General features: G+C 45.6%; 1 protein-coding gene across 1 annotated transcript in view; it reads right to left on the bottom strand.

The window, feature by feature from the left end:
• Positions 1–3719: 3719 nt before the first annotated feature.
• ptn (pleiotrophin) overlaps positions 3720–17160 on the bottom strand; it is a 41929-nt gene continuing 28488 nt past the window's right edge. The window contains exons 4-5 of the mRNA XM_080022251.1: positions 15240–15401; positions 3720–4663 (exon numbers count right to left, since the gene is read on the bottom strand). Of these exons, the coding sequence (XP_079878377.1) occupies positions 4608–4663; positions 15240–15401 (218 nt within the window). The 3' untranslated portion in view covers positions 3720–4607. The remainder of the gene's footprint in view (positions 4664–15239; positions 15402–17160) is intronic.

Raw genomic sequence — 17160 nt, 5'->3', positions numbered from 1 at the left:
GTGAATGCGGGCCCCCCCCCCACCCGGGTGGGCTTGATCGGAAGTGATGGTGACGGGGGGGGGGGGGGGGGGGGGGGGGGGGTCCGCCTTGAGGGCTGAGAGCCGGGTTCACCGCGTAGCTTCTCTGGCACGCCAGAACGAAAAGAGGGGGAAGGAAAAGACACGTGTCCCCAGGCGCTGTCCTTCTGGGATTGAGAGACCGTTTCGACAGGGTGGAGGATTCGGGGGGAGCCCCGATATCGGCGGTGTCGAACACAGCGCCGCGCCACGGGCGCAAAGGGACGAGGTGGGCGGCTGTGGCCCACGGAGCGTCCACTTTGCCCAACGCAGATAAGCTGGCGTTTGTAGTCATGGTTACGCGGAGCCGGGAGACAGTCTCCCCAGACTCGTAGACAGTGTTTGGAGAAGTCGCAGCCGTCCCGGGCGGGTCAGCCAAGGGTGGACGGGCGAGGAATTTTTTTTTTCGACGGCTCCGGGGCTAATACGCCGCCCCGTCTGGCGGAACAAACGCCGCGCCGTCTGACGTCCGCGGGTTTTTATTGCGCGTCTTGCTCGTGTCACGGAGAGAGAGAAGGGGAGAGAATCCACCCCTCTCTCGGCTTCGCTCGTGATCGGGGCCGAGCGATTGTGATGAAGGTTCGCTGGCGTATTTTCGCTCATCCGCGTACGTATTTGAGGCGACTGCGTTGTGTCACTCATACGTCGCCCCTCGCATGTAAACATTGTCTCCGTGGTGATCAACAGATCATAATGTGCCGTCAGAGCAAGCTGGGCTCCCCTTCACACGGCTTATGTCAAAGGGCTAAACTCCTTTTATGGAGAAACTGTAAATGTGCGACGCGTAATATTTTTAGGTTTTTTTATTTCACTGTTGGCCAAACAGCAACGTTCCTAACTTATTAACCCTCAGGCTACCAGACTTTTTGGATAAGGTGCAGGTTTAGATAAGAAAACCACTGAAAATAATTGGGGAATCATTTTAACACATCCTTATTTTATCTTATTTTTTCAAGAAAAACAAGAGAAAATTGCTTCGCTTAAAATGCACATTCGGTCACTTTATCTTGGATCAACTTAAATCTAAATTCTGAATATTTTTTTTTTCTTTTTATTGAATTTGGATGGAGGTTGTTGTTTAATCTGAAAATAGAACCGAATTGCATGGGTTTATTAAGAACAAAATATTTGACAAAATCAAAAAAATAATTATGAATATATAATATATAATTAATGTATACAATAATAATAATAATAATAATAATAATAATAATAATAATAATAATAATAACAATAATAATAATAATAATAATAATAATGATAATAATTTAAAATAATGTGTTATTTTATTATATTTATTATTTATTATTAATAATACTATAGATACAGTTTTTTTTATTTACATGGGGTCGGATCTGATGCCACTTGGTTGCTTGAGGGTTAATGGCGGTTCACTGTTTATGGCTATAGTTATTTTGAGGGTGCAGCAATAATGCACCAGCAGCTTAAAGTGAAGAAGTATGAAGAATGGATGCATAACAATATAAAATATCGCTAATCTAAACTACAATGTGAATTTTCATCAATTATGACAAAAGCAAATTAAACATTTGGTGACTTCTTCAAAATGACTAACACATTAAATTGTGTTAGCGCTAGTGTTGCGAGAGTTTTTTTGTTGTTGTGGTTGTTGTTTTTTTTTTTTTATTATCTTAGACAGCTAAATATATCATCAGATTGTAAGGAGCAATTTCAAAAGTGCCTTACTGTAACTTCAAAACCATCAACACAAATTGCTCTTCTATCCACGAGTCGCCCGCGCATCCGTTTTCCATTTGTTTCCGTACTGGAAGTCATCCGCGGTGCTTGCGGTTTTCGGCGAGGAGCACGTGTAGCAACACATCTTTAAGTTGAACCTCAGCGTGTCGTTTTCGAAGCTCTGAGCTCCCACCGGTGTGACTGGCGGCGTCGGCGTCGGTGACTGCGGCGGTGCGTGGCTGTTCGGGATCTTGTTTCGTGTTTTTTTTGGGGGGGGTTTTTGACTGAAAGAATACACTGTAAGACGTTGTGACATTCTACCCAAATTCCTGGAGGCAAAGTATGCTATTTCAGTCTGGTGTGTTTGTGTATGTATGTATGCACGTGTGTGTGTGTGTGTGTGTGCGTGCGTGCCTGCGTGCGTGCATGCGTGCGTGTCCACTTTGTACTTCTCTTTATCAACCGTGTTTCATTATATACAGTATATCGATGACAAAGTGTTAATATTGTTTGTGCGTCCATTAGTGTGTGTGTGATATGTGTGGTTAATGACGGTGATGGGGTGGGGTTTTTTTTTTTTCTCCTGTTTGTATCTTGTTTCGCTTTAATCAGGAGGGCCAGGAGAGACACGCACGTAAAAGTAAAATAAATAAATAAAAAATAAAAATGCTCCATTTTATCCAAAACACACGGCACATATCAGGGATGAGGCATACTGTGTGGCTGTGTCTGCATCTCTCTCCTCCGTCAGTAAATCCCCTCCCTCCGTACACTCCTTCAAAAAAGCAACAAGCTTCCAAAGACCCGTGCAGAAAAGCCACCGCGTGTGAAACAGCGGTAATAGCGGGAAGAGGGAAGGGAACGCGCTGTCGGTCCGAATGTAGATGACGGAGATCGCGCCGTCAGCCTCAAAAACGGTTGGAGTATATACAGTACCTATGTAAATATTTGTGTTTGTGAGGGCGTGATTTTGTCACGAAACGGAATCGTCGCCCTCGCGCAGTATGGGAGCGGGGGAGGAAAAAAAATGGAGAAAAAAAAAAACCAAAAAAAAAAAACCTCTCAAACTCCAAAAACCCCCCGAGGCCCCGATCCCAAGTAGTACTTGACCGTACGGGGGGGGGGGGGTTGAGAGTCGGAAAAACCGGCCGCTCAGCAGAATTGCTGTCATTTCTCACAGAGACTTCTTCTTCTTCTTCTTCTCGAGGTGAAAATTAACTTTTCGGCAGAACTACCAAAGTGTCGAAGCTTTGAGTCATTTCACCTGGACCTGGAAAAAAATACATACATATATATATATATATATATATATATATATATAAATATATATATATATATATATATATATATACATATATATATATGAATATATATTTCAACAAAAAAAAAACGCCTGCTGCAAGTGTCAACTGTATATAAAGGTGTATCATTTTTGGGTTGCTTTACGTATGCAGATGCTCATTGTGTATTTTCATTCACTGTGGCTCGTGGCTCCTTATGCGATAGAAGAAATAAAAAACAAGTCGTCTCTCGTTCGCCTTGTACATATTTCTATGATATAACATTCTACGTAATTCAAATGCGGTACAGTTGAAATGTACATAATGTGTTTATTAGCTACTATCTGAATGTTCTCCTCTGAAATACCCAACCCCCACCCCCACCCTGCCCCATATGCTACTTACTGTACAGTAATAATGGTAATAGAGTATTTTCCTTTTTTGCTGCGTTCTCGATTCTTTGCTCTGGACAATAAAACGCCCCCCCTGAGTGTTAATATCACGGACCACCCGCAACACTGTAAGCTGAACTGCATTGAGTGGATTTACATTGTGTCATATTCTTTCGGAAAGAACATTTAAATAAAAACCTATGAGACGTGTTAAAAAAAAAAAAAAAAACGACCCGGCTCTTTTTCTGTGTGAGGCGCACAAGTACGGTACCAGACAAATCATTTTGGGGGTGTTTCTTTTCTACCTTTATTATATGTTTTTTTATTTCTTTATTTTTATTTTGGAAATGCAGTAGGAGAGAAGGGGACAAGGAGACAATGTTAACTCCAGCGGGACATTACAGCCGGACCTGGAGAACAACGAAAAAAAACAAAAAAAAAAAACAAAAGCAAACTCTAGACAGGACGTAAAGTGAGGCACAATAGAGCGCGTTCAGGGGCCCCTTCATGTTTTAAAGTCTCCCATCAACAGTAAATATCAATTGTTCGGGTTTTTTTCCCCTCATTGGAAACAGTAAAAAATATCATCAATCATGACGCCGGGGGCAAAAAATGAAATGAAAACTTTAAGCATTTTTTAACTGCATTAGCAAAGAATAAAAAACATATTTTTGTTGGAATGAATTAACTGGGGATGTTGAGAGCTTCAACTTGCGGCAAACAGCTTCATTACACGGGGACACGCACCAAGGAAGTGTTCAAATTAGAGCAAAGGCAATACAAACACCAATCCCATCCAATTTGCGGTTGGAGAAAACAATCCTAGACATAACATCATTAGGTAAGGACGCTATTAAACACATCTTTCCATTTTCATTATTCATACAAACAGTTGTTAAACATTTCCTATCGCAAGAGCTGCGTCTCAGGCGGGTACTGGGAACCAGACCGAGAAGAAAAAGAAGAAGGAGCAGAAGAAGAAGAAGAAGAAGAAGAAGTATAAACACGTTGTCACTACGAGTCATTTATTTATTTATTTCCGCCGACGGGTGGTGCTGACACTACAGGCTCCTACTGTCTAAAGGACGCGCAAGGAGGAAGCGGCGGCGACGGAAACAGGGCCGCGCCGGGCGGCGCCGCCCTCCCTCGCTTCGCCTCCTCCGCGGGACGGACGGCCTCGTTAGTCCGCCGGAGTGCGCTCCCGCTTCTTGCCCTCTTTCTTTTGCTTCTTTGAGTCTGCGAGGAGAGAGAGAGAGAGAGAGAGAGAGAGAGAGAGACAGAGGGTTTCGGTGCAGCGGTTAGTTGAGCTGTGGTGGAGTGGCGCGTCTCCTCCCCCTGCGAAGTTGCGGTACCTTGGGTCACCATCCCAGCGCCCGCTGACAGGTAGGACGGTGCGCTCCTCGTCCTCCCCGTCATCCATTTCCCTCTCTTACAGGAGAAAATGGGCTATTTTTCAACTCGGGCGTTAAAATGTCGGTTGCCGTCATTTACAAATGGTCACGGCACGCCTTGCTTTTAAGAAACTCTCCACTCTGCTGTAGCCTCTCACTGTGCTCGAACGCCGTCCAATGGGGCAAACGTTTCACGCCTTACCGGGAAAAAAATGGCCGCAAACTATTGCACTTTTTTTCAAGTTTTTCAGGGCTTGATTGACTCACTTCTCCATTTTCACGGCACGTCTCTGTGTTGGCTGGGTCTCGTCTAACACAAGAGACTAGAAACGGGAAGTTGCGCCGCTTCACACTGGTAACCTGCCGTAGACAACGTTACACTTTGGATGTGCCGCGGCAATTGTTGCCAACATGTTCAATTTACATTTTCAGGTTAAATTCAGTCACAGCATTAGAGATGGATATACAGGTATAGCACCTATCTAAAAAAAAAAATGCAACGTACCCAGGGCCCCACTCATAGCAACACTTATTTCTGTGTAGCTAAGCCCATGTCACTAGATTTTGCCAGGTGCCACGACAATAATACGCGAAGACAACTGCTACTATGATGACAGCGAGCTTCCCCATGAAGAAAGAGATATTTCCTAGGGTTTCGTCTAAAAGGTATTAAAGTTAAAATCTCAGACGTTTGCCCCCGCTGGACTGCATTTAAGCACAGCGAGAAGCTGCGGCAGAGGGGCAAGTTTTTTCAGTCGATTTGTCCGTGCATGTGCAGTATGTGGAAAAAAAAATAAAAATAAAAAATGCTTCATCATCTTTCTCACAAGAAAGCATCCGGTCGCCGGCGGCCGTGACAGAAGCCGCCCTGCCTCCCGCGGACACGTCCGTCCCCGCTCGGCCGAGCGGGAGCCCGGCGGGGTCGAGCCGTCTCGCCGCTCGTCACACTCCCGTTTGTCTGCCCGCGTCCGACACCCCGTGACGGGCTGGGGAGCGCTCGTCAAACGACGCGCACGTTCGTGTTTCCTAAGCACTCGGCAAAGCGAGAACGTGGGAGTACGTTAAAGGTGCGCGGGGCTAAAAGGGACAATTAATCCGCCAATAAGCGATCTTATCCTCTGGCAAGCTCCTCCACTCGGCGCATGAAGCGCGGGGCTAATCAACCCGGGCTTGTTCTCAGACATCCCACCTGCTCTGAAGCAGGTTCCCACTTGCCGCTGAAGTGAGATCCTCCCACGCGGCGTTCCCCTGATTAAAGCCTCTGCCTGCCTAATCCACACGAGTTGGCGATTTTAGCCTCACATTCGGCCTTCAGGTGCAGTGCGGCAGATGTGTGATGGTGGCATAAAGTACCGGAAAGCCACACTTGAGGAAAAGTAAAGGTTTCTGGCTGAAAAACAACTCTGGCAAAAGTTGAAGTCGATCATTAGAATACTATTGAGTCTTAAGTCTTAAGTAGCTGATATTAAAGGTACTTAAGAATCGAAACGAATTATATGGTATTAACTGTACTTACGTATCAAAAGTAAATGTAAATGCTGTGGAGAAAAAAAATCCTTTTTTTAATTTTCTAATTTGCTTTTTTTTTTGCCCAGATTTTATTCTGGTTGCCAATACTTCAGTATTTTGCAGTGAGCATAAGAGGCACTTCATTCGGTAAGATGGTGCAGGTGCAGGTGCAGGTGCAGAGGCAGGCGCAGGGGCAGGGACAGGTCTAGGTGAAGGCGCAGGGGCAGGGGTAGCTGCAGGGGCAGGGGCCGGGGCAGGGCCAGGTGGGGCGTGGCACTCCACCACGCCGCTCTAGTTGTGTCTCTCCGGGACCTGCCCGTATTAGTTCAGCAGCAACGGCGCAAAAACGAAAGTCTACCCTTGATTGGAACACGAACCCGTTGACAACTGGCTTCACTAACATCATCGGCTCCCAGTTCATTTTGTAAGGAGTAACGAAGGTTGTCATGGGAAACGTATTGAAGTAAAAGTATTGTTTTTTGGGGCTTAATGTGACGTAATGTAAGTAAAAGTCGACAGAAATATAATAGCTCAAGTAAAGTACAGAAACTCCCAAAAAATACTTATGTACATTGTACCACTGTACTTTATATACAGTGTATCACAACATTTAAATATACATGAACACTCTCTCTCTCTCTCTACGCCTGACTTCAGTGGACCCAGAGTCTGGAGCTCACTCTCCACCCTCAAACAAAGCATCAGATGTACAAATTTTCCCACGTCTTAATATTCCAAGCATAGCCTGCCAGGCGAGGAACACGTCCGAAGGTATTTGGTCGTTGCCCAAGTGGCCCAGACTTCCACGCGGCATGAGGAGTGTGGCGCGCCGAGCGCCCGCCTCCCGCAGCCGAACAGCGGCGATGGTTAGTCCGTTTCCATTTGTCGACCATGTTCTATTTGTTCTTCCCTTTTTGTCTATTGTTTTTTTTTTTTTGTATTTTTTTCGTCAGCACATTTTCACTCCCTGTAGAAAACGCTCCCTCTCTCTCTCTCTCCCTCTCTCTCCCTCTCTCTCTCTCTCTCTCTCTCTCTCCGTCTATGCCTTGTTTTCGCTCCATCAACAGGATGGGAGCCGGCGCTCGGCACTCGGGGGCTTTCTGCTGCATCTGCACATTACGCTGCAGCGCTCTGCCTCCCGGCCTCTGACACTGGCTCATAATCACACTAACGCTGCTTTCTGTTTTGTTTTGGTGGGATTGTTGTTGTTTCTAGGGCGCAGGGGGTGAGTGTTGTGGGGCATTGTTTTTGGGCCGCCGTGTTTGAGAAGCCGCCCTGGCGGAGCGGTAGTCCTCCAGTGTCCTCTGCATCTAAAGAGCAGAAAACAACAGCAAAACGATGACCTCGTCCGTCGGAGCGGGGGGGGGGGGGCGCAAACGAGAGGCCGACGCAGGGACCCGGTAAACAAAAAAAAAAAATGATGATTCAGAGAGGCCAAACCCATTTCTTTGGCAAACAAAAAAAACAGTAACGGAATCCGGCGAGCGAACACACACACACACACACACACACGTCTGGCTCCAGTTCTGCGAGGCGACGACGGGGAGAGGACACTACAGGTAACTATAATGTTTTATCTCCGCCACTCTTTGTCCTGGCTGCCCAACTCTGCTTCGCTCCACGGGGCTTTGCCTTTCACCGGGGAGCGCGCATGTGCATATGTGCAACAGAGGAGGGGGAAGAGGGGCGGGCAGCCGAAAATACATGCAACCCTGAGTCCCTGTGATGGCTCCCCAGGTGCCTCTTAGCATTGTCTCTGGCAGAATCTGCAAATGACAGACGCTCCCCTCTGTCACAGCAACCCGCCACAGTTGTGGGGGTGTTGGCGGGGGCTACCAGACCCACGGCAGCGACTATTTAGAATTGTAGATTCGACCGGGCACATTCTGACCACCAACCCTACACACACACACACGCACACACACACACACACACACACACACACATATAGAGACAGACACACATAGCCGCACGCAGGCAGGTTAGGAAAGCCACCGCGCCGCTACTGTGCTTCCCCCTGACACACGGATACACACGGATACACAAAGAAAAACGCACGCAATTCCCCCCCCCCCCCCCCCCCGCCCCTCCAGCGCCAGTTCCCAGAGCTTATCTCCTGACTGGCAGACATGGGAAATCGCACCTCACTCAGATAGCGGCTCTCCTCTTTTCCAACTGTCTCCCTTCATCTTGGCCACTGTCATCTCCGCTCGGCTTCTTTCTCCGTTTTCTGTGGCTCCGGCTCTTAGAGAACCCCCCCCAATCTACTCCTCTATCTGCCCTCCCTAACCCCGGGCTGTCATTCTCTGACTCCACACATCTGGCCTTCATTAGAATGGAGGACAAGGCGGCATACATACAACTTCTCACCCGCACTCACCCGTGTCAACCACACACACACACACACACACACACACACACACACACACGGATATGCATGCATGCAGGTATTCATCCTGCCAAAACGTCTGACGAATACATACATGCAAAATTAGGCAAGAACATCAAAATGGTGGAGAAAAAGAAAAGGTGAGAAATTCATGTACACCATGCGTTGTCTTGATTTACATAATTTTGTTGTTGTTTTAGTTCATGTCGTTTTTGGAAAAGGGCCCTGAACTACGGTCAGGATTATTTCAAGAATCATTTGACAATTGCTCAGAATTGCTCATTCAAAACAGATCATTTTTGAGCAATAATTTGATTTAAATTGATTTGCTGAGGAATGATAGCCATTCGTCAAAGTTTAAATTGATCCAAAACTGAAAGAAATATTGTCACATATTTACTTTTTTTTTTATGTAAAGAACTTTGAGTTGCATGTTGTGAATCAAAGGTGCTAGACATATAAATGCTGCTATTATTAACCCTAGAGGCTGGACCCTGTGGCAGTTTTGCCTACCACTTGCCATCCAAGTGGCGTTTTCAGAGCCGCTTGGATGCAGGGCCCTTCGCCACAGAGACACAGAAGACGGGGGTTGTAAACACCCCTTTATTGTAGCGAGTGGGCCAGCCTGAATTAGCCCAGGAGCAGATAGATACAGGTCATGACACAGTCTCCTATCCTGAGAGTGTGTGGGGATGGGGGTTTTACCTGCTGCTTGTGAGACCAACCAACGAGCAACAGGTATGCAGCCACTCTGATCCCGATCACCAAGATCGAGGTCAAGTGTGGCTGCTCAAACCAGACCACCCCACACCACAGACCCCTATTGTTTATTCTTCGTGCAAGTCTAGAAATATCTGGAACACCAACTTCGGCATAACACACAAACACCTTGTGGTTGAAGTTTCATCCGAATCGATCCACATATGGACGAGATATTCACGAAAAACCTACCAAATTTAGTTCGTTATTGCAGACATGGGCCAATTCGAACAGAGAATCTATTAACACGGTTGAGGTGTTGATATGATGTGTGATCTCGTGGTTTAAATTTCATCCAAATCGATCCACATACAGAGCAGATTTTAATGAAAAACTGAACTTTGACTAAAAATTTTGAGCTGTCTTGGTTAACTGACACGTCACTATTTGTAAACAAAATGAAGGAGATGAGATTTACAGTAAGACGCTTTATGACGTCATCATATTTTTTACGATAAATGTACAGATTCTGATTGAGAATGTCCAGTGTGCGGCGTGGACTCGGTCACTCTGTAGTGTTTAGATATTACTGAACTCGATTTACGTGTATATTTATATGGCTTCTTACCTGGTAGATTTCAGTAGATCTGTTTGATTGATATTTAAAATCTGTGGTCCACATAACTTTGCCAAATTTATGAAAAATACAATAAAAAGTAAACTTGAAAAATAGAAGCCGTGCAATGGTAATTACTCACAGAAATACCACAATGTTTTTCGTATTTCATTGAAACATAAATGACTGAAAATGTAATCCAAGGAAAAAACTGGAAAAATAAATAAATGACGTGCCCAGCATTGCGCCAAATGGCCACCCATCACTGAGACTGTGGTTCTATTTCCACGGACAACACACTGAGTCACAACAATGAAAAGTTCTGGTTTACAGGCAAACATGGACGGTTGTTTTAAGGACAGGAGGGTCGCGCTGTGTAGACCGCATAGTGGTTGCTCCGCGAGATGCGCAACCAAGAGAGGAGAGACGGACAGACAGGCGTTTAACATAAACTCAGAAAATCATGCTACATTTCAGAGAACCCGGGAAACCGTAAAACGCACCCAACAAAATTAAACTGGACGCAGTGTATTGCTGCATGCAGTTATATTTATTATATTATAGTATATTAATTATTATTATTATTATTATTATTATTATTATTATCATTATCATTATTATTATTATTATTATTATTATTATTATTATTATTATAAGGGGTCCACCTCTTGTTTGAACCGGTATGCCACAAACATCTAGTGGTTGAAGTTTCATCCAAATCAATCCACATACAGAGGAGAAATGAGTGAAAACCCGACCAAATCTGATCAATATCACAGCCGTGGTCCAATTCATTTCACGCCAGAATATGTCCAAGCTGGCTAAAAGTATTTGGAGCGCAACAATGACATAAGCTGTGAACACGGCGAAGGTGTTGTTTAAACCGGTATGTCACAAGCATCTTGTGATTTAAGTGTCATCCTCAGATTCAGGATCCTCGGAACCTCCGAAACCTGTAATACATGTCAAACATGACTAAACTTGACCATGTGTATTGCTTTCTGCGGCTATATTTATCAATATTATAATTATCATTATTCCATGTGTGGGCAAGAATTTCAGCACACAGAGGTTGCTGTGCATTCATTTAACATATTTTAGTCTGAAGATTTCCCCTCCATTCACACCGTCTCGGATGCCAAAGCAGAAGAGCAATTAGAAAAAAAAGAAAGAAAAATTCCACCTCCGTAGGATAATTTATACATCTGCAGCTGTCATCCCGCCATTCGACATTTGCGACAAACACGGGACCCTGGCGAGGAGCTTCAGTCCTTTGTCACGCAGATTGCTTTCAATCAGCCTGCTCTCTATACATCACAGAGGTCTGTTTCCAATCTGCAGCAGAATGGATTTTGTTTCTTCTGGAAACGTGTACAAAATGGTAGATGCACGTGCATCTCGTAATTTGTTCTGTTGTTTTCTTAGTTTTCATGGACCGAGAATCGTCCGGGAACTTCGGAGGAATTAAAAGACTGTGTGTCGCTGTGAGCGTTTGACATGCTTAAGGAACATCCTGTCACAATGCATTAATAACATAGCTGAGTGAAATATTTAACAGACCCCCCCCCTTTGAAAGTCAAATGCGAAGCTATCTGGAAACAGGCAGCGCGGCAAGACGTGCGAGCGAGCTTTGCACGCACTGTTGTCAAAAGCGATTGTAAGCGCGCTGATATGTTTCAAGAAAAATGTGAACACCCGGGAGAGCGCTCAAAGGAAACGTTGCCTCAACGAAACCCAATTTCATCTGGGTTTATTACCATGCGGTTGTTTGGATATGTACGCGTGAGGTTGAGTCCATCTTATACACTGTACAGTACGCACTATCTGACATTTTCAATATTGGGGTGAAGTCCGATGTATTGATATTTAATGGTTGAATATTTAGTTAAATAGGGTTGAAATATATCATAATTTCTACATAATCCAATTAGGAGCTCGCTCCAAGCCCAACTATATAATAAAAGTAAAACATAATAATTAAATAATAATTAAAAAAATAAAAGGTGATACAATACTCAAATTCACATGACACAATGCGGAATATCTGCACTTTGACCCACAATGCGCTACTATTATTCTTATTTTGATTCAAATTTTGCCTCGATCTGTTGCTTATAGGCCGAAATGTGAATTGTAGCGCATAAAATTAGTCGCGCTGGCATCCACATAATAATCAGACAACCAGACGGCGCCGCACGCTTCCAGGCTCTTATGTGCCAGCCTATTTAAGCAGCCAATCCCTCCTGCCCTGCCCGCTTTTGCCGCCTGCTGTGTTGCACTCCCACCACCACCCCTGCATCTGCATCCACCTTAATCCACCGTGGGCCAAGTATGGTTGAGAACTTCTGCATTACATAAACATAGTCGGCTTCTTGTAGTAAAGCTTGCGGTTTATTTGCATCGGATTCATTCCCCAGTGGATCCAATACGCCGTTGTTTGCCACAGCGTGATCCTACAGAGCACTGAGTAGAGCTTTTTCAGTCCGAAGGTCCACTTTGCAAAACTTGGAAATATATGTGAATTTTTTTTTATGTCCCACAGTGTGTCTTGACCTGACCTCCTGATGCTCAGGAATTGAGAAAATATGACAATATGAGAAAAAAATAATAATAATTATAACAACCCAGCCTGTGAATTGACCGAACACGTCTGGAAAAGGCTGTAATTACGGCTGAATGGTGACTTAACCTTTGCTTCTACTCTGTCGCGCTCCATTTCACTTCCCGCTCCACTTGGAGGCAAAACCATCGTTACAGCGTCACCCTGGGTTCAAAATCCACATGAAATAAATAAACTACCCGTGATTCTTCCTTTTTTTCCTTTTAATTCGGAAAGATGCAGGAGTTCGCCAATATTTTCCCTTCTAAATTCTTTGCCTGCACAATCTTGCTCGATCTATGCAAATTAAAGTTTGACGCTCTTTGTTTGTGTCTGCTTAAGATTATTATCTGCTCCCTGCATGACTTGTGTGTAAAAATTCAACGGGGCCCTCTTATGAAGAACTCACTTTTTCCAGTGCTCGTGCACATACATTTTGGTCTCTGGTGGGCCTACTAACACACAACTCAGAAAATGCCCTGAAACACCCTTCCGTTCAGATTCCTGATCCCTTCCCTTCCCCACTGTACGTCACTAGAGTAGGTGCCTCAGTAGAATTAGAAACGTCCCCCCATCTGAGTAACTCCACCTACGGCTGGGGAAATAACACGGGAAGACCAGCACAAATCTTGCAAAAGAAAAGAAGGAATTAAGACCAACTGTCCGGGAAGAAAGTGCAGACAATGTAAGTATTTAAAAAAATAATTTTGCTGTGTGTTTCTTTCTAAAATCAAAAAGGAAAGGATGCGGTAGATAGACTGTAGGCTGCGGCACGCAATCCGCTGGGCGTTTCTCCAAATAAAACCAATAAAAACAGTCTCTTCTTAGTGGAAATGTATTTCTTTTATTTCTTTTCTTTTATTCTATTTTATTTTCCAACGTTTACATGAAACAAAAAATCCCCAGCGCGGTGTCCCGCGACGAAAGTCGGAACAGATTGGGGGACAGATACGGTGAAATCAGTGAAGTTTTACGGAGTAACTACAACAGAACCCGGAAGTGAAGCTCAAACCCCATTGGCTCACAGAGCCCAGAACTTGGGCTCAAACCCCACTGGCTCACAGAACTAGGGGCCTCAGCAGGGTGGCTCCTCCCACTTAAAAAGAGCGTCAGGAACACAATGGATTTAGAGGCATGTTATAATGGCTCGAATGCATAATCTGTGGTATTTTAAGCAAAAAAACTTCAAAAACTTTCTTTGGGGAGCTCAGAGACCATATATTAACTTGTGTAAAATGGAGCATAATAGGTCCCCTTTCAAAAAAGGAACATTACATTCAACATTCCCCAAGACCAATGCCGCTGATGTGAAATTTGAATATAATAGTTCTATGGTTATATCTGGAGAGATATTCATACCTTGAAGATTCTGAATGTGTTAAATTGTGGTGGCAAAAGAGCAGGGGGGGGCTGCAAATCAGCGGTGGCAAACATGTTTTTCTCCCTCTTTTTACCGCGACCGGGTAGTCGCTCATCTCCCAGGTGCCCAAGAGAAAGCGGGGAGCCGTCTTCCCTCTCTTCATTAGCACACGGCAATTAGCGTAGCGGGAAAACTGCTCAAATTAGAGTGACCCTTAAATTTAAGTTCTGTGTGTACATGGGAGTGTGTACTTGCAAAGCCCTCTTTTTTTCTTTTTTTCCTCAATTACGACATACATTCCAGTTTCTGACGGGAAATTAAAATATAATACACATTCCCAGCCTTGAGGTCGGGAGGTCCAGCACTCTCCGCGCGCAAGAACAGAGTGTTTGCATTTCAGTTAATCCCCCTCGACGGCGCGCCCAGTTGATGATTAATTAGTGGTTTAAAAAGCATGTTCTTTCCCATGTACATTGAGAACCATTGCACGAACGAGCTAGAATCGAATTTGGCTGCTAGAGGCGAAGGTGCGCTCAGGTACCACCGGCAAGTGCGAGCGACCGGTCTCTGGCTCTGAAGGAATGTAGGTTAGTCTTTGCGGTTCTACCTGCACCAGTGTTATCTAGTTTATTTCAGTGGGCGTACTGTGATGAATCACCACCACAGTATACGGGAAGAGAGTGACTGAGAAAGTATCAGCGTTTGGCGCCGGTGGCTCTATTTGCGTCAATTTGGAAATGGAGTCAATTGAATACATCTACGATAAAAAAACACACACCTCCGCAGAGCCGCTCTAAAAACTTCCCTTCCAGCCTTGGCCACTGGTCAAGATTACAAGGAGGACCAGTTCAGTGGAGTCGGAGCGGTCGAGGGCAGCAGAGCAGGTGCACGCTTGCGTATTTTAGGAGCAATTCTAATTATCGTATCCGTATCTGTTTAGTTCGTTATACCCGTCGCAATTGGTTTTCGGGGGACCGATCTTCCCGGGTTCAACCGGTTTCAGGTCGTAATTTTTGCGGCCTGGCAAGACCCCGGATGTACAATCAAACTTTAGAAGACGCTTAGAAAACGGTTTTTCAGGATGTTTCTCTCGCCGCGCTGGAGAGCGTTCGCCTTTCGTTCTCGCGCGTGTCACGAACGGAACCCCGCTGAGTCGCCCTCCAAGCCACATCCCACCGGAGACGCGATAACTCTGAGAGGATCCACACGAGCTCCAGAGGTGAAGGGCAGGGTACGCCGGGTGCCTCACCTTGGAGCTTGGTCTTGTGGATCTTCCCGCAGGGCTTGGTGGCCGTGACGGTGGAGGCGCAGGTGGCGTCCATGAGCGCCCGCTTCAGCACGCCTGTCCTGTTCTTCTTGCCCGTCGCCATGTCGCACTCGCCCCACGCCTGGAAGTCGTACTTGCATTCCCCTGCAACGGAAACATCAACAACAGCAACGATGAGGCAGGTGACTTTATCGCTGACACGTCGCGGCGTGGACGCCGATTTTGCCTTCGCAGCCGGAGCCGAAGCACTCCGCGGAACGGGACCCTCGGAGTCCTCCGGGGAGGGGCGAGGGGGGTGAGTTATCGCCGCAGAGTGGCTGTTTGATGAGGAAAGACTCAATTACTCTGCTTTTATCTGTTTCTCATCCGAGATAAAAAAAAAACAAAAAAAAAAAAACCAGAGGAGCGGTGCTTTGAGATATGCGGCGCGGGAGCGTTTCGAATACTCGACTCGCCGCCTCGCGTTCTAACAGCCTCCCCGCGTCGAACGCGTCCGTCGTTTGTGTCCGGTATGTTGTAACACGTGATGACTGTCTTGAAATGTTCAGTCAGCGGATCTAGGACAACGGCCTGCAGGATTCAAGGTTTGTCTCTTTAACATGGATATTTATTAGACATCTGTGTCATTTTAGACATCTTGTGCGTGTGTGTGTGTGTGTGTGTGTGTGTGTGTGTGCGTGTGCGTGTGCGTGCGCGTGTGCGCGTGTGCGTGTGTGTGTGTGCCATCTCCCTCTATTATTTTCTTGCCACTCCGGCTCGGTTCCCCGGTGGCGGTGACACATGTTACTCATTCGCCTGCCTCCACTGGAAATAAAAAAGCATCGGACCCCCTGTCACCGCCTCTGAAATCCCAGGGTGCTCGTCAGTGGAGAGCGGGAAGGTACTGTCGGCCGGGGAGCAGAGCGATGAGTAGTGGAGGGAGGGAGAGAGAGAGAGCGAGAGAAAGTCAGAGGGTGACAGGGCCATCGTTGCAGGAATCCTGCAGGGACTTCGTAAACATCCACTTCTACCACTCTGGTGCCTCCATACTTATAACTTGTCCCGGTGAGGGTTCCCGGGGTGTTTGGCAGGCGTCCCGCCACTTCGCTCTGCGGTGTCGTATACAAGTACAGTATGCAAAACAACAATGTCATAAATATTGTACGGTACACAAGACGCGCTGGTGTGCAATACATCACAACAACCTCCCTCGATCCCACTCAATCCTGGGCTGCCCTCTGCGGCAGCGAGGGCTGAATGCCAAATAAATAAGAAAAAAAAAAAGATGAAAAAAAAAAAAACGAAACGATCGAGTGCTAGTGCTGCCATCTAAAACAGGTCAAAAATAGTATTCCCTAAATTTAACCACAGGAGGACTGGCCATGGCATTTTTTTTGGAAATTACTTAAAATGTGATTGCAATTATTTGAAATGGTGCGATAAATACAGTGTTTCATCAGATGGGTTTTAGGCAAATGAACCACTTACCAAATTATTTATATTCCAAAATCTCTTCCTAAGATAGATGTGTGTTATGACATTATTATTACAAGGCTCTGTGGAATACTCGACTGATTGGTCAATAGCGGTCAGTCATGTCTGAATGATGATGACTGTCTATTAATAATGACCGTCGTCAAGGGCAACCACCTCTCTTGAATCTTGAATCTTGAATCCGCCCAGATCCATGTCCGCCTACATGGTAATGCTAATGCTAACAGTAGCTGGTGGCGACATCTTGTGACGCTACATCGAAACTACAGCAGATGACTTGAAGAGATGAATGCGGATCTGTCGAACGTGGCTGGCCGCACATTATCCCTGACTTAAAGTGGCATAAAAAGAACATGAAAGACGATACAATTGTGAATCGCAACTATTTGTACGACAATTAATCGGCAACTTCAAGCGTGACGGCCCTAAT

The sequence above is a fragment of the Zeus faber genome (genome assembly GCF_960531495.2).
Source record: "Zeus faber genome assembly, chromosome: 21".
NCBI classification, from domain to species: domain Eukaryota; kingdom Metazoa; phylum Chordata; class Actinopteri; order Zeiformes; family Zeidae; genus Zeus; species Zeus faber.
Note: the sequence above shows the minus strand (reverse complement) of the source record. Positions and strands in the feature narration are given on the sequence as shown.